This window comes from Cricetulus griseus, chromosome 7 (assembly GCF_003668045.3).
Source record: "Cricetulus griseus strain 17A/GY chromosome 7, alternate assembly CriGri-PICRH-1.0, whole genome shotgun sequence".
Taxonomy (NCBI): Eukaryota; Metazoa; Chordata; class Mammalia; order Rodentia; family Cricetidae; genus Cricetulus; species Cricetulus griseus.
In genome coordinates, this window is record NC_048600.1 from 30,688,116 (window position 1) to 30,710,996 (window position 22,881).

The window sequence follows — 22,881 nt, forward strand, 5'->3', positions numbered from 1 at the left end:
GCCACCTTCCAGTTCAGTAATGCAGGAAACAGCCTTGGGCTGGGGGTCTAACCTCTCTGCCTCAGTGTCCTTATCTGTGAACTATCAAACACCTGGTCCCCAAACATTGCCCCAAGCACAATGACATTCAATACTGTCATTTTCCTACCCTTGGTAGCTACTGTGGTGCACCAGGAAGTAGGACAGCAGACATTACTAGAAAACTGATTTCCAACAACAATGCAAACCCGAATGGTGGTGCAGCCCTGTGATCCCAGCACTTAGAAGTTGGGGGCAATGGGATTGGAAGCTCAAAACCAGAGTAGGTTATGTTAGACCCTATCTTAAAACACCAACAAGTAAACTACAAATGTAACACATATATGTTAAGTAATAACATTATGAAAGACTAGGAAAGAAATGTATAATTTAGTGATATTATTGTGCCATCTTATGGTAGAGAGAGGAAAAGTTAAGCAAAAAGTTAGATCTTTTCCCTATGACGCGCATTCTCCGAATATTCTAAATTATTTTTCAAGAGACAAGCTTAGCCTGTTGTACACTAGCTGCTCACAATAGAATCTTACACCACATTCTCACACAGAAGCTGAGTTTTTAAAACAGTGAACACATTTCTACTTCTTCATCATCTACATCACATACCTTTTCTCTTTCTGTAGTGTCTTAAGGGAAACCTTTTCTTAAAAGACATTCGTGAATGGTCTCCCTGAAATAGAAACCAGTCGTGTTAGCAGCTAATACTTCTTCCTTCGTCCAGAAGCAAGAAGTCCTCGGGACTGGATTACTCAGCCAGCTATGGTGGAAACCTGAGACATGGTCCACCAAGCATCAGTCCACAAAAGATATCCAAGATGACCTGCCAAAACCCAGGAGCCAGCCCTGAGAGGTCAACACCTCTCCTAGCCAGCTAAAATCAGCATGAGTCTACATGAGGCTGGACATCAGACTGAGGGAAACAAAGCCTGTGAAATCATTGCCATCTACATGAGCTCTAGGGTCTAGTTCTGGACTTCAAGGGAGAATTTGTCACCTTGATCGGGACCAACATGGAGGCACTCAACCTACAGGTAGACCAAATTGATCGCTTCAAGCTTTTGACCACCAATATGTCCTCCAAACATATTCCACATTATAGCTCATCCTGCTTCAACTCAGAAGTTAAAAGACTGGAGAGTCCCTCCCTATCCTAAGCAGCCAGATAAATTCACAAATTATGACTTGAACCCATCAGAGAGCTGATATCACAAGTGAAGATGAATCCAGCCCTGGAGATACATGACTGGAACCTATTTTCCCAGAGACAGACACAGGAGGATGGCAAGAATTCTCAGCAGGGTCATCCAATGCTTTCTGCCAGGAGTATCTAAGAGCTACAGGCAAGTACGAGGTGAGCTCACAAAATCTGGGCGAGCAAGGAGAGAACACACCTTGACCTGGACAGTCTCCCATGTCTCACCCAGGCTCTCCCCTACACACCTCACTAGGTGCTCCCAGAGGATAGGAAAGACCCTACTATGATGCAATCCAAAAGAGAGGGAGTCACTGCTTCAGGAACCCTCCGCACTAAGAGTGGGGCAGCAACACCTGCCACCCTCAGGGCACTGGTGAAGGTTCCCTGGGGTGGAGGAGAAAATAGAACAAAACCCTGTGTCCCCTCTGGGACAAGAGCAAGGAGTAGTTCTGTGCCCAGACCATGGCATATCCCCAACTACTAGGAAAAACAGGCCAAATAGAAAATCCTACCTCTAGACTCAGGGACCAATCCACATGAAGCTGAAACAAAAAAAGAAGAAGCCATTACCTCCCTACAACCGGCAGGCCATCAAATATCAGTGATAGCTAACAGGATTCTACAACAGGAGCAGGGCCAACTCCAGAACGCTAGAGCTGAAGATGGGCTGGGAATACTGATAATAGATCTCCCTGAAAACCAGGCATGCACCCAGCACAAGGTAATATCTGAGTAACCATAGCAACAACAGCACTGCACAAGCCTCCTGTCTGAGCTGATTCAAGGCCCTTCTAAAGGCCTAATGGGAGAGGAGATGGCCTCACTCTGTGTCAGATGTACTGTCAACCTCAGTCTATATAGCCTGAGTATGTTAAGTGCAGCCTTCCATCTGCTTTTGCACATAATTACTTCTTAGGATACAAGCAGGCAGTGGTCAACGTCACATATCTGTATCTGTGCCTGCCATTTGATAGAGCTGAAGAGCAGTGAGCCACTGATAAGGTCCATGACATCTAAAATATTTAATTTTTGGCATTTCATCACCAAACAAAAAAGTTTGCCAAGATGTGCTTAAACGTGTGAGTTTAACATTTTAAGCAAAATTTCTCAAACACATGCAAAAGCAAAAAAAAACTACCCACCAAGAAGTCACAAAGCCACCCATGGAACCAGATGCTGTTGTGTCCTGCAGCTAGAGCAAGAAGGAGGCAGCCTGTGGCCAGTCTAGCCTGCTGCCTGGTTGCCTATGCCTACATGTTCTGCTAGAATATGCCACACCATCTCTCTCCACTGCCTGTGGACACTTGCCCTAACAGCAGAGATGAAGAGTTGAACAGAGACTACACAGCCCCCAGGATGAAATATTGGCTCTCCGTCTCTTTAAGTAAAATTCCCCCACACCCTGCTTTAGTAGAAAAGTAAATACCATGCATTAATGAACGGGAAATATCACCAAAGGGAATGAACTATTAGGAAATATCAAGTGAAAATGCTAGAAATCATCTGAATGGCAGTGGATGATAGATGGGTTCAGTTATTAAGTAACATCAATGAAAAGATCAACATGGCAGAAGTGGGAAAGCCTACACTAAGGAGCTCTCACAGGGCCCTGCTCTCCAGCTCAGCACTACAACACTTCCAACAGGATGTGGCCATCCATATACAGAAGCTCGGCAATAAAGTGAATCACAATATGGAGTCAGGTCTAGATTATAAAGGTAGTTTATTTAGGAAAATATTACTCACACAGATCAGCCTAGCCAGCTGGCAGGGAGCAAGGGAAGAAGCAGGGGTCCCCCATGTGCATGCCCCTCACTCTTAAACCTTTCCCACGTCACTCTGACCACGCCCAAGCAGGCATGGTCTCCAGCCCCAAGTGGGCATGGCCAGGATTTCCCCCTACACAACAACCTCATACTAATGCCATCACCTCCAACTTTACTTCTTATAGTAATCCACGGCTCCCTAGGAATTCACAGACGCACACAGGGCCAGCTAGGTCAAACACTGTTCATCATAGTAGGAACAGTTTCTTGAACACAAGGGGAGACCCATTAGCATCAGTACAGATTAAGCCACGACTTCCCCCACAGCGCCCTCACTGCTGTGCACCAGCAAGTTTGGAATAAAACTATTATTTCATTAAATTTTGACCTCCAGTCCATTCCTCTTAGTACTCTGTGTGACTAAATGAAAAACCCATGCCAAGCAGTTCTGCTAAGTATCCACCACAGTCAACCCGAGGAAAAGCAAATAAGCTAACTACATGGCTCATGGGACAGTATTCTAACAGAAAAGCATGATAGCAAGCCATGCTCATCTACTTGAGTATTTGGCAGGCATTTTCTCTAACAACTTGAGGTTGTCAATGAAAACAACTTGCAGTGTTTGTTTGTGTCCAATAATAAAATTTGAGTGTTCAAATCAGAAAAGAATTTTTAGAATATTCATGTGTGTTTGACATCTCTCTCAAAACTAAAGGTCTTTTCTCTGGATATTGACAGAAATACTAATGTGTGTGTGTGAAAGAGAGAGAGAGAGACTTTTCAATATGGTATAATTAATGTGTTATCATCTGCATGACTCACTGAACCCAGTATGTTCCAGATAACCAATGCACCTTGATACAAAACCAAACACTGGTAATAATCCACTCAAACCATATATATTAATGGATTTTAGTTATAGAAAAAAATTATAGAGCAAGAGTTCATGGATGTGGTTTCTGGTTCACACTGCAGCTAACCTTAGGTGTGGCACCAAAGAATGCCCACAAGCACCTAAAAGGCCATGTGAGCCTTTCTCCTTCTCCCAAGGACACACCTGTGGGGCTGGAGGCTCTAAGAAAACTGTAGTTGATTGATGATGGACACGAGAAACTGCTTCCTTCCATGAACCAAAGCCACTTGCCAAAAATGGAAGACAGTACCTATGTTCTTACTGACTCTGTAGAAACAGAACTGTTTTTCATTAAAACTATTAATTAGAGTAAATTTGATTGTAGTTAATTTGAATGATTCAATAGCTATATCTTGTTAAAGTCCTCAGGTTCTGAATTGTTGTTTCTATTTGTGTTATATTGTACTGTGTTTGTGTTGTGGTATGATGTGTTTATATTATGTTTGTGTTGTATTGTGTGTTGTTTGTATTATAGTGTGGTGTGATGTGTTTGTGTTGTGGTGCTGTGTTGTATTGTGTATTGTGTTATTAGTGTTGTATTTTGTGTGTTGCTTGTATTGTTTGTGTTGTATTATGTGTTGAGGTGTGCTCTGTTTGTGCTGTGGTGTGGTATGTTTGTGTTGTTTGGTGTTAATTTGTGTTGTATTATTTTTTGTGGTGCGTTGGTTTTTTGCTGCTGGAGTTTGAACCCAGGGCCTCTGGAAGACCAGGGAAGTACTTGCCACTAAGTTACATAGCATTCCTAAAATGTTTTATTTTAAAGTAAGATCTTAATTTTCTGATCCTCTTTTCTTCTGAGTACTTGAATTTCTCCATTTCAATTCCTAACATACAACCCACAAAAGTTGTGGGAACCCTCATCAGTGTTTATAAGGACAGAGTCCTGCTAGTTGTGTCTGAGGAGCACTGCTTCAAAGTGTTGGCTGACATGGAGACTGACAAGGAGGCTGACAGGAGGCTGGCATGGAGGCTGACAAGGAGACTGACAAGGAGGCTGACAAGGAGGCTGACAGAAGGCTGACAAGGAGGCTGGCATGGAGGCTGACACAGAGATTGACATGGAGGCTGACACAGAGACTGACATGGAGGCTGACGACGTGGAGGCTGGCATGGAGTCTGCGATAATAACTCAGTAAATTACTTGTCACATAAGGGCCCAAGTTCCACACCCAGAAAAAGCCAGGCATGGTGCGAACTTGTAATCACAAAGGTGGAAAGGCAGAAAAAGGTAGATATCCAGGGCTCTCTCTATATCGATCCAGTCTAAACTACTTGGTGAGTCCTCAGCCAGTGGGAAGCACTATCTCAAACCCTCTCCCTCTTCTCTAGCCTCACACAGGCTGGTTGGCCTCCCTAAAGCATACCTGGACCTGTGGTGTGTCCTTTGGTTCTAAGAAGCTCAATAACAGTGAAATTAGGTGACCAAGTCCACAGCTGACCACATCAGGAATATATCTAAGATCCAGAGAAAGCCAGGAGCAGCCTGCCCTAAAAGCATTGTTTCCACCAGCCCTCAGCTAAGAGGCAATGGCTCTAAGAACAGTGGAGAGTGAGTCCCTGGCCAGGACTGGGAATGGAACCACTGGTCCAACCATGAAATGCAAAGATCTGTAGGTTAGAAGATGTACCAAACACCCTCAGGCCTCCCCAGTGCTGGGAGGAGAATCTGGTTCCACTGAGGAATAGGTGACAGGATGAGAATTAAAGTCTTCTGCTGGAAACAGGCACAAGGCACAGAGCTTCAAGGTGACAACTAAGGTGGTAAAAATCAAGCTACAGTCAGGGGTCTTCCACCAGCTACTGCTCTGCAACCAGACCAGAGAACGCCTTCCTCATTGTGGTTTCTAAAACCTCCATGGACACAAGGCTGTTTCCATAGAGCTCACCATGGGACAAGACAGGCTAGGCTATTCTAAGATGTCAACCCCATCCCTGACTTTACTTCCCAGCACCACCCAGGACACCAAGCATAACTGAGATGGAGCTAATGTGTCCTCTTCAGATGACAGTGACGCCTTTTCCTTTAACTTATCCAAGAGGCTATTCTTGGTACAGAGGAATCCACATTTCATTTTTTCTAGAACCACATGTTTCTCTACAAGTTTCATCATGTAACATTTAATTCATCACCATCCCACTTAGCATTATCGATGACTTATACTTAGCTTTCCAGACCCAGTATTAATCAATATTGACCCTGACTCTTAGGAAAGCAATAAAACAACTAGCTGTGGTGACAGAGCAGCATCAAGATAATGAAGAGGGAAAAACAGAAAGGACAGTGGGTAGGTAATGAATTTTAAAAATCAATTAGCAGTCAATGCCATGTTCATTTTATCACAAAAAAAAAAAAAAAACCTGAGTCAGAAACAAAGCTGGATCAGAAAGGACACTGGCCTTATTGGCATCACTGGTGGTGTCAGTTAAATGACAGTCCTCTGCTGACCGACTAAGTGCACAAGAGTATATCACTGTTAGGGATTTGTACACACATTTAATTTACTTCAGAAAGATGACCAAGTGGTATTTGCAACAGTAGCTACAGGAGAAGGGAGTTGTCAAATGTTCTCAGCTCATCATTCGTTAAAGAACATTAAATCAGTGGCTGGAGAGATGGCTCAGAGGTTAAGAGCACCAACTGCTCTTCCAGAGGTCCTGAGTTCAATTCCCAGCAACCACATGGTGGCTCACAACCATCTGTTACGAGATCTGGTACCCTCTTCTGGTGTGCAGATATACATGGAAGCAGAATCTTGTATTCATGTTAATGGATATAAACTATGAATCCCGTATCCAAGTTACCCACAGTGTCAGATGTTTTTTATTTGTGTGTGTGTGTGTGTGTGTGTGTGTGTGTGTGTGTGTGTGTGTGTGTGTGTGCACGAGTGTGCAGGCACAGGTGAATGAGTGCATACCTGCATGCACTAGTGCGCGCACACATACATACACACACACACACACACACACACACACACACACACTCACACACACACACACCTACTTGGAGGTGCCTGAAGAGGCCAGAAGAAGCACTCAGATGCCCTGACACAGGCTGTTGTGACCATGTAACACAGATGCTAGAAACTGAACCCAGGTCTCTTCGAGAGCAGCAAGCACTCTCAACTGCTGAGCCATTCCCTCCAGCCCTATCACCACAGTTTCTATTTTTAATTTTCTTGCCATTGAAACAAAGGCTTTGAGTCAAATTGTGGTACTGAAGATCCCTCTGTTCCTACACCGTGAAACAGATGATTGCTTTGAAAGTCTAAAGCCCCTTCTGACTCTGAGTCCTAAATCTTCGATTCTCCAATTTAATTATTGGGATGGATGGATGGATTGACTGATTGATTGATTGATTGATTGATTGATTGATTGATTGATTGATTTTGCAAGGAACAAAAGAAACCTGAGCAAAGGGTTGCTCATGCATGAAGGACTGGTCTTGCTGGGTGTGTGGGACTGTTCAACAAAGCTGTTGAAACTTAAACACAAAACAGTGAGGCAATCACAAGAGCCTGATAGCATCAAGATTGAAGCAGACGGAATCAAGATTCCAGGTGTTGAGACTTCACATTTCCTCAGAGAGCTGGCGCTTGAAACAAAGACACAGGAAAGGGAAATGCTTAAACATCAGTCCAGAGAAGAAAACCTAAGTCAAGTGAATGTGAAAATTGGCAGTCTACGGCAAGGCATGTCTTCAAGAGAAATGTGGGAGCCAGCACTCCCTTCAAAAAAGTCAGGAAATCAGCATGAGAAAAGGACAGGTGGCATTCTGTGCAAAACTGCACACAGCTGCACAGCAAAACCAGCCATTCCCCGGTGACACACCTGATCCGCTGTTCACCTGGCACTGTTTCTCAACCTCAACAGTCCAGCACTTATACCAGAACTTTCTTGGGCTGGAAGATTGGGTTATGAACTTGCCAAAACATGCTAACCCCTTATAGGAGAGAAGTCACAATCCATGTTGTACAGGATGGTTTCTTCAAAACCTGACAAGCAACCCGCTCCTCAACACACCATGGCTGGATCAGACCACAGAGAAGATTCCAGACTTACATTACATTCTAAACATTTTAATTCTGACAACAAGATTTCAAACTCAAGCATCAACTGCATGTACATGTTTTTAAAGTATCCCAAGAGACGTATTTGGTAACAGCCATGTACCAATGTGTTGCTTGGTGATTTTCCACACTTGTTTCCAGATATACCAAAGTACAGATGCTTAAAGGAGACCAACCCCGCTGTTCTTCTAGAAAATGCCCTGCATGTGATGTTCAACTAGCTTTGGCATTAACCCAAGCATGCTTTTGAAGAGGCTTTGTGTTGTCATTAAACTTATAAAATGTACCTCTAAAGGGAGTCAATGTGGATGCTAATAGGCTCATGCTAGGTTCTCTGTTTCAGCTAGCGGTACTTATTTTCCATCATAATTATTTATAGTTGATCTTAAAGCCTCTTAAAAACATTCACAATTAACTTTCCATCTCCTTTGTTCTTTGCACCAAACTTGTCACTATGGCAACTGTGGATGCTCAGATATCAGAAAGGATTCCATCGTCACATCATATGATAGAAACAAACAAACAAAAAAAAAGACCTTTACTCCCAGGCCCTCCAGGGCTTAGTAGTATGTTCTAGAAAGTTCTTATCAGACTAATACAGGACAGGATGGAAGTAGAATGACCTAGCATTTTGACTCATGATTTACAACTTTGTCATTTGTTTTCAACTCTGTTTCCTTTATCTCTTTATAGGTTTCTCTCTTGAATGTAATTGTAATGCAGAAAAAGTATATGCCCCATAAGAAATTCACATTGAGTACTTGTTCAGTATAAAAACTGAAACCACCTCCTCTTAATCCTTATCTAAAATAAAAGATCAGAATGAATGACGCCGTGGGACACCTATAAGGAGACCTAGAAGAGTTCCTCAGGCACCATCCACTGGAGTCTGTCTCTGCCTCACTAGCAAGATTGAACCCGTCTTAAACAAGGACATAACATCCCTAAGTATATAGTGATAAACGAAATTTAAAACACTGGCAATGTGCTCAGTGTTGATCCACAGAATTAGGGAGTGGGGGCTTCTTTGGTTTGTTTCTCACATGGCGGGGAGGAATGCTGGTGTTTGGTCGGTTGGTTGGCCTTCTTATTTTTTCCCCCTATTGAGGCAGCATCTTCACTGGGCAGCCAGTCCTGGCATGGAAGTAGAGATCTTCCTGCCTCAGCATCCCAAGTGCTAGGATTATAGGTATGTACCTCCCTCCAACCCACATTTGTAAAATAGGTTTTTGTAATCTTTTTTAAAACACATTTTAAAAAAAAAAGGAAAGAGGGAAGGAAGGAAGGAAGGAAGGAAGGAAGGAAGGAAGGAAGGAAGGAAGGAAGGAAGGAAAAGAGTATGGAAACAGTCTTGAAGCACAAGCACAAACAGCTTCTAGGTGAAGGAAAATGGACTATAGGTGGAGAAATTTATATTGGTGCCGCACACTTTCACACCTCACTTTCCTAGTCTGTTTTTCCTTCTGATGGGCCTATGGCAAACATCAATTACTCATTATTTGCCACCATGAGGAAGTGTGGACTGGTTTCACCATTTGGTAGTTACCCTTCTTTTACAAATAGAGAAAGTGAAGCTCAGAATGGTAGAACTACCCATGCTCAATGCTGCTTTGAATCTGGAATCTTTGGGGTGTTTTATTGTTTTGGTTTTTGAGACAGGGGCTTACTGTGTACCTCTGGTTGCCCTGGAACTCACTACATAGACCAAACTATCCTTGAACTCACAGAGATCTGCCTCTGCCTCCTGGGTGCTAAATCTTTTCATTATGCCATCTTTGGCTCTTCCCCCTCTCCCATTAAAAGAGCAAATGACACACGTGACACACAAGTGATGGATTTTCCAAAGGCTAGCTTGACATTTAAACCAGATGTCATTTACTATGATGGGGAATCTCTGTGTACACAGTTGTCCTTCCAGCCCAGGCAGGGTGACAGATAACAGAGATGATGCCCTGATTTTAACTCGGGAATTAATGTCCACCAGCCTGATTTCAAGCAGAGGTACACAAACATTTGTTGTGCAGCCTAACCAATAGCTTACAGGCCATCACACAAGTGCCATCTTAAACAGAGGTCACACTTTAAAAGACTTTCAAGTGTGACCCTCAAGTCTGCCAACATGGGCAATAGTGACTGAAGTGCAAAGTGCGCAGAGGGAAAAATCACTCCACAATGATGCCTACAGAAGTGCTGACACGGCACACCAGTGCCACCTAGCATGGCTGTCTGCATGACTCTACAGAGACAGAAGTGTACAGAGCCACCCACCCCAGCACTCTGGAAATCCTTCCAGAAATCGGCTAATACAATGAAACCAACAGCACTGAGAAGGCTTTATGAATACTCTGGAGTTGGATTTTGTTATGATTAAACAATCAAACTTGAACAGTGGAGGGAGCAGAGCTTGGGATTTTGAGCTGTGTTCCCATAGCCACCATCCTGATAACTGTGGACCCCACATATGGCTCTAGGCTGCACCACTATCCCACCCATGATAGCTTAATTACATAACTGACCTTCACGTCTCCATGAATGTCCCATGTTCTCTATGAAGCGATGAACAGCCCAAGTGAACCAAAGAGTAAGCAGAATGAATTATACATACTCAACCAAAAATCATTACCAACACTCACTTAATGATGATAATTTAATCCTACTTAACATGGAGCCAGCCATTGCTGAGCTGAAGGTGAGTGGGGACACTATCTATCTGGGGTTGCCATGCATGCCCACTAAAGGTGGCATGCCCCTCATGGTGCATGGCTGCAGTGAAGACAGAACATTTACCACTGCCTAGGACACCTGAGTGTGCCTCCCTGGGGAGAACACATAGGGAGGGTTCCCTGAGGCTCTGTCTTCACAGCAGAGCATCAGCCTATCTGAGGGAGTTTCTTTACCTCTGACTTTATTTTCTAACCCCAAGAGCTGGGCCAGGATTTCTGACAGGTAAAGAACTTGCATTCCTAAAAAGCACCTGATAGATTGGAGGGTCCATGAAGCATCCTATCTTCCGCATGGGAAACACAAAACTACAGTTTGTTGATACAAACCTTTCTGTCAATGTCTTCGTAAAGCCTTTCCACTTCCTTTTCCTAGTGTTAAAATAAAACCATATGGTCATCAAGTATTTGCAAGAAAAAGTGCCATAAATAAATCCTTAACCTCCCCCATCTCCTCTTACCGAAGCAGTTAGCTCAAATCCTTCCACATCAACAATACCACAGGTTTTCATGCAAAGTCCCAAGCCAGCTCCAGACTGCTATCCCCTTGTCTTGTTCCTCCTGATTTCTCTTCCCTTTTCCTTCAGCACTATATTTTTCTAAACTTTTGTTTTGTTTTTACATATAGTATCTTAGCTGTTTATTGGATTAGAGTGTGGAAATGCCCCCCACAGACCTGGTCTCCAGCTGTTGGGGCTGTCTAGGGAAGCTATGGAGTCTTTAGGAACTTAGACCTAGAAGAATTGGATCCATTGGGGAGGGTCTTGGAAGGTTATATGCTTCCCAGGTTCTAGTCTCCTCTCTGCTTCCTGATACAGGATATGCTCCTACCACCACAGACTACACTATATCATCGCTGCCATGATGGGAACCTCTGAGACCAGGAGCCACCAAAGTCCTTTCTTCCTTTGTTCTACCTGTATGTGCTCACAGCCACACAAAGGTGACAACCTCCTATGCTGTTGCACTTTGGTTTGGTTTTGCTTGATTTACCTCTGAGAACTCCTACCCTTCCATAATGGCCAGGTTAACCTACAGTTTTCACAGTCATCTGTTCTTCCATTCTACGGCAGAATCACAAATTAGCCAACTCCCATGGGTAAGTGCCATGTTTGTCCCTATCATTTATTATTAATACTTGAGGACAATCCCTAGTTATTTTCTTGATAGCTAAAAATGATTATTGCAGATTTAATCCTAATAAAAAAGGCAAAATTCCCCTTCTGAAAGGCTGCACCAAGGGGGTGGAGATGGCTCAGGGGTTACAAGAGCTTCCTGTTCTTAAAGAGGACCAGAATTTGGTTCCCAGCACCCATGTCAGGAGGCTCACAACTGTCTATAACTCCAGCTCCAGGGGATCTGACGCCCTCTCCTGGCCTCCACAGGCACTGCACCCATGTGTACAAATCCCTACACAGATACACACATACCCACAATATTGAACTTTTAAAATATAATCTTCGCAGTCTTATGTGATCTGTGCCTACATCATTCAGCCTGCCAGTCAGACTTTCTTCTACATTCAACAAAGGAAATTAATGTTTCCAAAATCTTTACATTTGGTTTTACAAAAATTAGCAGGTAGTTTAGATTTTTAAAGTGTTGCTTCTCCATAAATCATTTACGGTCAGTGGGACTATTAAGAGCAAGCTAGAGGATCTGGAGAACAGGGCCAGTGAGGTGACTGAGCTAGTAAAGGTGCCTCCCACCAACTTGATGATATGAGTTCCATTCCCAGGGTCTATATGGTAGAAGGAAAGAAGTGATTCATACAAATTGCCCTTAGACCTCCACATGTGTGCATATAATAAATAAACAAACAAACAATGTGATTTTTTAAGAGCTAGAGAATATTCCAGTCCACCCTGAGTCCAACAGTACTCACCCATTGTAATTAAAGTCATGTTCAATGAAGACAATTTGCAGTAGGTAAAAGGACAAAGTACACATTTCATTCTTCACATTTGTTACTGTTGGCAACATCCCACCTTGATGATGGAGACAGTATTGAACATGGATATTGTCAGGGTAGCTGTGACTGTACACTTAGCCTATTCCCAGGGTCCTGAGGAGGAAGAACTCTCACACGGAAACATGGTTCTATTTCTTGTTTATTTTTATTTTGCACATATAATGACAAAATTAACACACTTGTCTACAACTCCTGGGCAGAGGTCTAAGGAGGGTCCCATTCTAATGAAAGCATCTAAAAAACCCTTTCAGGCTGAGGCTGTGTCAAGGGCTCCATGCTGAGCGTTGGAGCTAGAGGAGAGGGGAGAGGGAGCCTGCTTCCAGGGCAGAAAAGTATGGTGGATGAAACTGCCTTAGGCATGGACTGTGTCTAGCATCATGATTATAAGTAATGCTGCTAGATTTGATGCTTAAAAACTATCAAAAATCAGAGTTTATACATTTAACACCAAAACAATGACCACAGAAATTCTGTGATCAAATATCAAAAACATATTTAAGATATTGTTCCTTCTAACAACATCTCTTACAGCTTCACAAGGTAACTAGTATTTTATTCTTGGATTGTATTATTTACTTAAATTTGAGTGGCTTGGTTATAGGTAGCTCAAGTCAAATCCATAGATCCTTTTTAACTGAATGTAGCAGTCTGAAACAGTGACTCTTTGCAATGAACACTTGCAAGTAAAGATATATGGGAAAAAAGTTTACTGCACAACCCACTATGTCACACTACAGCTTCCATGATGAGATTTTTCCCCTCTTTTTTCTTTTCTTTTTTTCCTCTTAAATTTTATTGGGGGGGCTGCAAGGGCAGAGGCAGATATGCAGGGACAGGAAATGAATGAGACTGTTGTGAAAGACACAAAGATTAAATAAAAAGAAAGTTTTGTTTTTTTTTAAGATAGTCTGGAAGACATGTAAAATGATGAGACCATTCCAACTGCTTAAGGACTTCACAGCCCATCTCAAAAGTGGCCAGGCCAGCAATAGTGTGTCTAAGAAACTTTATGTAGTCAGTCTCAGACGCCCTAAAAATAAACTTACCAACAAATGTACAAGTGATCCAGAGAATGGGCAGGGAGCACAGTGGCCTGCTGGCCAGGAAAGGTCAGTGGAGTGTGACTTCTCTCTCAGTATCATCACTGGCTATTATAATGCACATAAAATGCTAGACCACTAAGAACCTTCCAAGACATGGCTAAATTTGGAGGTCAGATTCTCTCAAGGGTATGGGGTGTTTCATACCAATATCCAAAGAGCGCAGAGGTAACACTTGTGAAGGATGTACCAGGAAGCAAAAAGAGAGGCTACAGACTTGGAATAACTGAAAGCTCCCAGACATAGCACCAGGCAGTTGATTCTGCCCTGTTCATGAGAAATGGACAGTGAACCCTGACAGAAGATATCTGAGAAAACAAAAACTAGTAATCCGTTTGGCTCATTGCAGGGAATAAATACTCAGCCTTTGGTGTGGTTCAAATCTGTGTTGAAATCCAGATTCTAGAGAGGGAGAACAAGGAAAGAGATATCTTGATTGAGGGAGTCATTATGGGGCTATGGAGAAACCTGGCACTAGGGAAATTACCAGGAACCCACAAGAACGACCCCAGCTAAGACCCTAAGCATCAGTGAAGAGGGTCTCTTTACTGGCCTTCCCCTGTAATCAGATTGATGACTACCTGAACTATAATCATAGAACTTTCATCCAATAACTGATGGAAGCAGGTGCAGAAATCCACAGCTAAGCACTGGTCAAGCTTCCAGCATCCAGTCGAAAAGAGGGAGGAGCGATAACATGAGAGATGTCAAGACCGGTTTGGGGAAACCCACGGAAACAGCTGACCTGAACTAGTTCAATGACTCTGAACTGACAGCAGGAAAGTCTGCATAGGACCAAACTAGGCCCTCTGAACGTGGGCGACGGTAGTATGGCTTGGGCAGACTGTGGGGCCGCTGGGAGTGGAACCAGAATTTATCCCTAGTGCCTGAACTGGCTTTTTGGAGCCCATTCTCTTTGGAAGGATGCCTTGTTCAGTCTAGATATAGGGGACTTGGTTCTGCCTCAAAGAGATGTGCCAGACTTCATCGATTCCCATGGGAAGCCTTAGCCTCTCTGAGGAATGGATAGGGGTGGGTTGAGGGAAAAGGAGGTGGTAGCAAGAGGAGGGGAAGGAGTAGGAACTGGGATTGGTGTGTAAAATGAGAAAAGAGTGCTTTTAAAATTAAAAAACAAATTTAAAAAAAAAGAAATCCAGAGTCCCATCTATTTATTTCAGACAATCAATAGATTGTTGACAAGCTGTATTTTCCATCGTTTTCCCTTTTTCTTATTATAGATGCCTTAAAGAGTTGATGTCAGCACCAGTGTGTGGCTCACACAGGGTACTCAGAAGCACTTAGGGTATCCCAGCATGTTCCCTACTGCCACACCCTGCCCCACATCAACATCCAAGTACTTGGCAACAGTAGGCATGGCTGCTCTCTGCCACCTCCCACCCCAACACTTAGGTCTGGCCCAGCTCTCTGAAGGTGAGCACTTATATCGGCAAATGTTCCAACAATGTTGCTCACATCAAAGGAGACATCTTGAATCACTCTGTAAAGTTAAATCTGCCATAGACTGGCACGAGATGACTGATCCGTGAGACCCCCTATAGGGGCCTGCACATATATTCATGGTGAGTCAGTGTAACAGGGTGAACTTGACATGAAGAACCTGTGCAGAGAGCTTTCAGAATGTATCTGCGTGTGCAGCCCTACCATGAACCCAACACCACCGTCTCCTGTCTCCATATGATCCCTGTGGGAACAGGCAGTGCTTTCACCCTTACCCTTGGATGCTCTGGGGCTATCTCCTTCATTATTATCCCCATTCCCAGAACAGCCTTACTCTGTGACACCCGAGAAATTAAAGTTAACCTTTGCTCTTCATTTGAAAGTACCCCTTGTTGTACTGGACACACACAGTAACCTCTCTCACTAAAAACCACCCCCAAACCCAAGCCCTTCCGGGATGTGTACAGAGGATGGACTCTGTGAAGGTACCGTTCTCTCTGACTCTTTTGAGATTCCCAATCTCCTCTGGTGTGTTTATAAAACCTAACAAATGTCCTGTGGATCCTTCTCCTTCCTTCAAAGGCCACTTGCCAAGCTGGGTAAAGAGCCAGGGACCTTAGGGCATGTCCAGCAGCCACTCAGCAACCCTTAAGCCTGAGTTTGCTTGCAGCTGTGGAGGGCACCATGTCAGAACAGCCAGACTGGAGCAAGATCTCACTCTCCCTCAGCCTGGCCAAATGTCTGAAACAAACTACTTCGAAAAACACCTGGAGACAGAATAATATTGCAAACAAACAGAGACATCCATTTCTTAGAGACATGATCATGATCACCTATGTAAAGTATATTTTGTTTTCCCAGTGTACACATCTTAAGTAGACTAGTCACCACCTGGTCTCAAGAAACCTTGGAACATACTGCCTCCCCAGACGATGTTTCCAAAAAACCTGGACAGGAAAAACAAGCAGAAAGCTACAGCCCGGTGTGCTGCACAAACCTGAGCTGCCATCTGCAGGAAGCTAAACAAAACCTGACCTCCCAGCAAGAGGCTATGGACACAGCACGCATTGGTGGGTATGGGATGGCTGTCTTATTACAGGGAGCTACCTACACAGAGGCTGCTGTACTTCACCACCCTGACCTTCCTGTTGGAGGAAAGCTTACACAATTGTGATAGGAAGTGCAGTGAAGAATAATTAAAACAGGTACAAGGGTGATTAGAATTTCCCATGTGACTTCTCAAAATACACTGTGCTTCCACTTGGATACCCATTTGTGATCTGGGGACCAGCCTGTAGTCCCAGATCCCTTACCACCAACGAGGAGTTCTGCCTAGCCTATCACAAGAAGGTGGCTTGGATCCCTACCATCATAAGTAAATTAAAATTCACTCACCTTGCCTCTTTCCAGGTCAGGGTTGTCATTAATTATCTCATCAATTTCTTTAACAATTTCAGCTGGTACCTGGGAAGAAAACATATTATCAAGTTGAGCCACCATCAGTGCCAAACTCCTGTGAAAAAGCAGGGAGTACATAAACCAGTGTGCAATTCTAGACTAGTTCTACAGACAGAACTGGAAGGGGGTAATGAAGCTTTTCCAAATTGTTGACCCCAATTTTACCTCCAGCTCCATCGAGAAAATGGAGAAATCTTTAGAGTCTCTAAATTCTTTTCATGTAAACAAAATTGCTAGGAGCAGGGCATGGTGGTAACACATCTATAACCCCAGAGCTTAAGAGGTTGAGGCCGGAAGACCATGAGTTTGGGGACAGCCTAGGCTAGCCTAGCAAGTCCCTATCTCAAAAATAAATAAGGGTCCAGGGAGATGGCTCAGTAAGAGTACTTGCTGTATAAGTCAGGGGCCCTGAGTTTAGAGCCACAAAACCCACATAAGACCTGGACGCTGATGTGCATATCTGTAATCCAAGTATTCCTGCTGTGAGATAGGAAAGAGGCAGGAGACTCCTTTGGTAGTTCCTGGGTCAACTGGCTTGGGGTACAGAAGAAATGCTATTTAAATCACATGACATTCTGCTGCCACCCAGGTGACAGTTGTCCCAGTGGCCCCATCAACACAAGTACTTGGGGAAGGAAAAACAGATATGAAAATGTCTGCCATGGGGACTCTCAAGGACTGGTAAGTAGCTAACTGCTAGAGCACAGAACCTTCTAGAGGCCAGGGAGAACTTGGAGGTGAGGCCTTTGCGACCCACCTGGTCAACTGGAACCTCCACCTTCACTTCTGGATCCTCCCTGACTTCCAGTGCTTCTTGGGCCTCCTTAGCGGGAGTCTGTGCTTTATACACATCACCTTCTAAGGAAAAATAACAATCTTTTCAAACCAACAGAAAAAATGATCCCTAACTTACATTTTCTGAAACAAAGTTTCAGCTCAGCAGCTTCTGACTTTCCTGTACCATCAGACAGATGGGGTCCCTGCATATTTGCATATCCATCCTTCTTCCCTCTCTCTCCCCTCTCCTCTTTTGTGTTTGCTTATATTGAGATCTCAGTTCAGTGGGCCCCACTTTTGTAATATCTGTCGAGTTTCCAGCTCCATGAAAGTCCTGGACCCTTGAAATTTTGAGCATTTCTATGTCCAGAGGCTTCCCAAACCACTCGGATGCTGTTGAGTGTGGGAGGGACTCCCACCGGCTTCCTGTCTGTAGAACACTGGAGGAGGGACTTCTCCCACCTCCTTCCTGTCTGCACCATAACCTGACACTGCAACAAGCCCTTCCCCAGGTCTGTCAGACTGGAAAGCAAGGCACACCTCAGGAAAAACATCATTTGACATAAGCACCCAACAGGGCTTGGCGGAGGGGACAGTACAGCAGTAAGAATGAGAGTAGGCATGGAGCTATTTTAATTATTTCATTTTATGGTCAGGTCTGGGTCTCTCTTCTAAAGATACACAGGAACAAGCTAGATTGCTTCTATGGACAAGGTTCCCTCAGACGTCGGGCTCATTTGATATTGTTCTTACAGCAAGAATATCTATAGTCCTCATATGCATGTGCATGTGGAATTTACTTTAAATATGACATTTTTAAGTCTTCCTAATGCCTTCAGCTTTGGAATGTTACTGCTCTTGTCCACAGCCTACTACTGCCCCACAGTTGAACACTTGATAATCAAGTAGTTCCAAGAAAAGACCTTGTGTGTAACATACACCATACATATGCACACAATACACACACATATGTATCACATTCACCATACATATGTATACATGCTATAATACACATACACCTTACATGTCATACAGATATACACTATACATATACATATACCACACACCTCCTACATATACTTACCATATACATACATACACCATACACATCAAACATATATACACTATACACACATATACCACATACCCCATACATATACACACAATACACACACACACATATACCACATGTCAAACATATACACACTATACTTGCATATACCACACACACCATACATATACACACTATACGTGCATATACCATACATGTATGTATATATACACACACACATTCTATCACAGGAATAATATTTTCTGCTATTGTATGAGTCCTGCCATAGATAACATCTCGTAATACCACTTGATCTTGTATTTTTAATTAATCTTCTGAGTTGTTCTACCAGTTATTATTTTCTGATATTGAAATATATAAATTTTATTTAAAATATATATATATACACACTATACATGTACACACCACACACTATACATATACACACTATATACACACATACACCACATACACCATACCTATACACATACATACACCACACATCAAGCATATACACACACAGACCACACACACCATACATACACACACACAATATGCACACACACACACACTAAACACACCACACATACCACATATGCACACATACAGAGAGAGAAAAAGAGAGAGAGAGAGAGAGCGCACTTTTCATAGCCTGTGGGAGATGAACACCTATTACCTGCACCGCTTTGAGCTAAAGGTCCCAGTGCTGTCTTCCTCTTCTTTTTGGCATAGTAAACAGAATCCTGGCTTTTAGGTGGTACAATGGCACTTTTGAGAGGTTCTTTTCCTTTGGGCTCCACCTAGTATGTAGATAAAGACCAAAAGTCAGAAGAAGAGGCCACCTTGAGTCCTTGGTCCTTGCAGTGGGCAAGGGCAGGAAATCCAGGAACCCACGAAGCCTCGAAAGTTCTCACTACTCTTGTCCCCTTCTGAAGGAGGTAGAGGGGATAGCCTGCCCCTTCTTCCCAGATCCACTGCTGGAGAGGTCATTTGGCTCTTTCCAGCCAAGGGTGCTGCACCAAGGATGGCACAAGGGGACTCCTCATTCTTTGGTACAAGCTTTGGAGCCTTCCCAAAGCTGCTGCTCAGGAGGGCGCTCAACTCTCAAAGATTCAACCATGCCATAGCACAGTTAAGTAAGAGGAACCTGGATTTATTTTTTACAATCTTTATACTATCTGTAGACAATAATAAGTACATGGTCATCACAAAACCTAAGGTCCTGAATGTCCCTCGACCCTACTATTAATTATCTTCATGGTGCAAATAACCTTTTCTTTTCTTTTTACATCTTCTTTTTTTAAGATTTATTTATTTATTATGTGTATAGTGTTCTGCCTGCATGTATGCTTGCACACCAGAAGAGGCACCAGATCTCAGATGGCTATGAGCCACCATGTGGTTGCTGGGAATTGAACTCAGAACCTCTGGAAGAACAGCCAGTGCTCTTAACCTCTGAGCCAGCTCTCCAGCCCTCTTTTTACATCTTAATTCAAGTATTTGGAAGCAAATTCATCCAAATGTATAAACGTTCATTTCACACAAGGGGCCAAGTAAAACATCCCTGCTGGTTTTAAACAGTGTGGTGTAAGCCAGAGTTGTGTAGCAGGTACAGAAAGCAAGACCTCAGCAGAACTGGCGTCAGCAGCAGCATTTCATCACACTGTAGTGTGCCCCGTTCAACAATGATAGCATATGAGTTCAGAGCTCTATACTTGTGACATGCTCACTGCATGTCCAAGAACCTCTGCTTTGTCTATAAATACATTTTAAAAGATAAATTTCAGACTTAAAAGATGATCCATGACCAATACCACAGTGTACAGTGTGCTGACTGAGCTCCTGGGGTCTCAGTGCAGAGACTGCCATGTCATGCCCCAAACATCTCTGCATGCCTCCCTTTCTGTTCTAGGCTCTGAGCTCCAAAGATGACTCTATCATCCTCCTCCTCCCTCTCATGGGCAGGTCTGGCTCCTCCTAGTGACCGTAAAGCTATTTGCCACCCCAAGACCAGAGGACACCAGAATCAGTAACAGTGGTCACTCATCTTTCAAAACTTACCTTTTTCTTTGGCTGTGTGCCTTTTTCATTGTTCATAAGCTTCCTGAAAGTTAAAGACAAGCAGTTAGTGCATTCAAGCTCAGCCCAGACTTACCTTGTCTTCATAAACTACAGGAGCATCCTTGACCTAGAAAGAGGACCGCTCTCTACAAAAGGCACAGATGATGACCACAGTCATCTCCTAGCTTGGGAGAAAAGCCAGGGGGTCTTTAAAAGTCAGATGGCCCCTGATTTATTAGGGTGGTGCCTAGTCCAGGGTGGCAGGGTAAGGAGGTTTGGGGTATTGGAGGGAGCCTGACGTTTTAACGGTTTTGATGTTTTCTGAGGCATGGATTATTCACATAGATCTCAATTGTTCATGCAGCTTTCACCATTACCCAGTGAAGCAAGAACCTGCTGGCTTCTCTGCAAGGAACCAAGACCTTAGAGGCACAGGTTCATACCACACCTTGGAGCTGATCAGTAACAGGACTGAGATTCAAACCTGGCTGTCCCTCACCCACCAGACACAGAACTCTGGTCTGACTGGCCATTTTGCCTGTATCCATACCCCTTCCTAACTCACAGGCACAGGGCCTTCACAAGCAGCTGCTATACACACTGGACATGTCTCTCTGACACCAATTTCAAAGGGGCACTGTCATGGGCTGTCTGTATCCACAGTGTAGACTCTGTATTCTCAGAAACTGTGCATCACTCCATGCCTGATTTTAGAAATGTGAGATTCAAATTATGTGTGTGTGTGCATATGTATGCACATATAGAGACAGAATATGTAAGCATAAATAGGTATATGGTAGAAGATAGATAGATAGATTGATAGATAGATAGATAGATAGATAGATAGATGATAGATAATAGATATCTGATGGGGGAAGTCCTTCTGTGTATATGTTTGTCTTATTGGTTGATAAATAAAGCACTGTTGGCCAATAGGAAAGCAAGATAGGTGGGGCTAGGAGTCAAGAAGGATTCTGGGAAATGTAGTAAAGACAGGAGTTGCCATGTGATCCCAGGAAGATAGACGCTAAGGCTGGCATCCTTGATAAGTCTTTATAAAATAAGATTAATGGTTATGGTTGATACTTAAGACAGAGGTAGCAAATAAGAAATCTTAGTCATTGGCCAACAGCATTGTAAATAATATTAATGTCTGTGTATTATTTGGGGCCCTAATGTGGTGGCGGAACTCGGGTGGCTGGCAGAAAGAGTTATCGTTACAGATATCACATCAAGTTTTACAACTGAAAAGTAATCAGTATATGAACCCAGCATGTTTTGGAAAGGACTTGGGAAAGACAGACAAATGTCAGCAACACTCAAAAAGGAAAGGCACAGAGCCCAGAGAGATGGCTCAGTGAGTGAAGGCATTTGACACTAAGCCCAACAACCTGAGTTAGATGCCCAGGGCCCACAATGTGGAAGGAGAGAACTGACTCCCACAGTTATCCTCTGATCTCCCCATGCATGACATGCATGCACCCCTAGATATATAGATAAATGGATAGGTAGATGCTAGGATGGATAGATAGATAGATAAATGATAGATAGGCAGATGATAGATTGATTGATTGATAGGAAGATGGATAGATTTTTTTATTTAAAGGAAAGGTACAAGTTGCACTCACTGTTGGACCTCACTGGGGACCCTTGGGGCCTTCCAGTAAGGAATGGATTTGAAAGTCTCCAGTCCTGCAGCAACATAAAAATAATTGTCTCGCAAATCCTTTGAATTTTCCAAAAGATGCCCATCCATTGTAAACAACCTGTGAACAAAGGAGAGAACATGGGATAAGATTTAGGAAACAGCAGCACAGGACATGGGTTAGTTTTTCACCTGTGATAATGACCAGCATGTAAAATACCCAAGAAACTACACTCCCCAGTGAGCATGTGGAGCAAGGCGGGAAGCCTGTGGAAACTGCTTTTCCTGAACTGCACACTTTCCACTTAGAGCTTTTTAATTAAAGTGTATTTTTCATTATGCACAAGTCCTCAGAGGATCTTGAGAACATGATCAGCTCTTGGTTGGTATTCAATTAATTTTAACTAGTAGCAGCTAAAATTAATACAAATGGCTTACATTGTTGTAACAATACTTCAGAAAGAAATCAGCATTTGTTAGCAAATAACAGGACTTTTTATAATGACCCAGTGACTTCATTCAGCACTCTTTGGCAAGTACTCACTGTCTGGTTAATTTGAGAAAAGATTCAATTCATTCTATTATCAGCTTGTTGCACATAAGACTATGAGGAGGAACTACACAAATGGAAATGACTGTTCCTTGGAGTCAAGGGTCCTAGC

General features: G+C 43.3%; 1 protein-coding gene across 1 annotated transcript in view; it reads right to left on the reverse strand.

Moving 5' to 3' along the window:
- Window positions 1–16,111: 16,111 nt before the first annotated feature.
- The window catches only part of Dcdc2c (doublecortin domain containing 2C), a 28,231-nt gene continuing 21,461 nt past the window's right edge, over window positions 16,112–22,881 (reverse strand). Inside the window, exons 5-10 of the mRNA XM_035447235.1 lie at window positions 22,203–22,340; window positions 20,575–20,617; window positions 19,190–19,313; window positions 17,443–17,543; window positions 16,623–16,691; window positions 16,112–16,174 (exon numbers count right to left, since the gene is read on the reverse strand). Of these exons, the coding sequence (XP_035303126.1) occupies window positions 16,112–16,174; window positions 16,623–16,691; window positions 17,443–17,543; window positions 19,190–19,313; window positions 20,575–20,617; window positions 22,203–22,340 (538 nt within the window). The remainder of the gene's footprint in view (window positions 16,175–16,622; window positions 16,692–17,442; window positions 17,544–19,189; window positions 19,314–20,574; window positions 20,618–22,202; window positions 22,341–22,881) is intronic.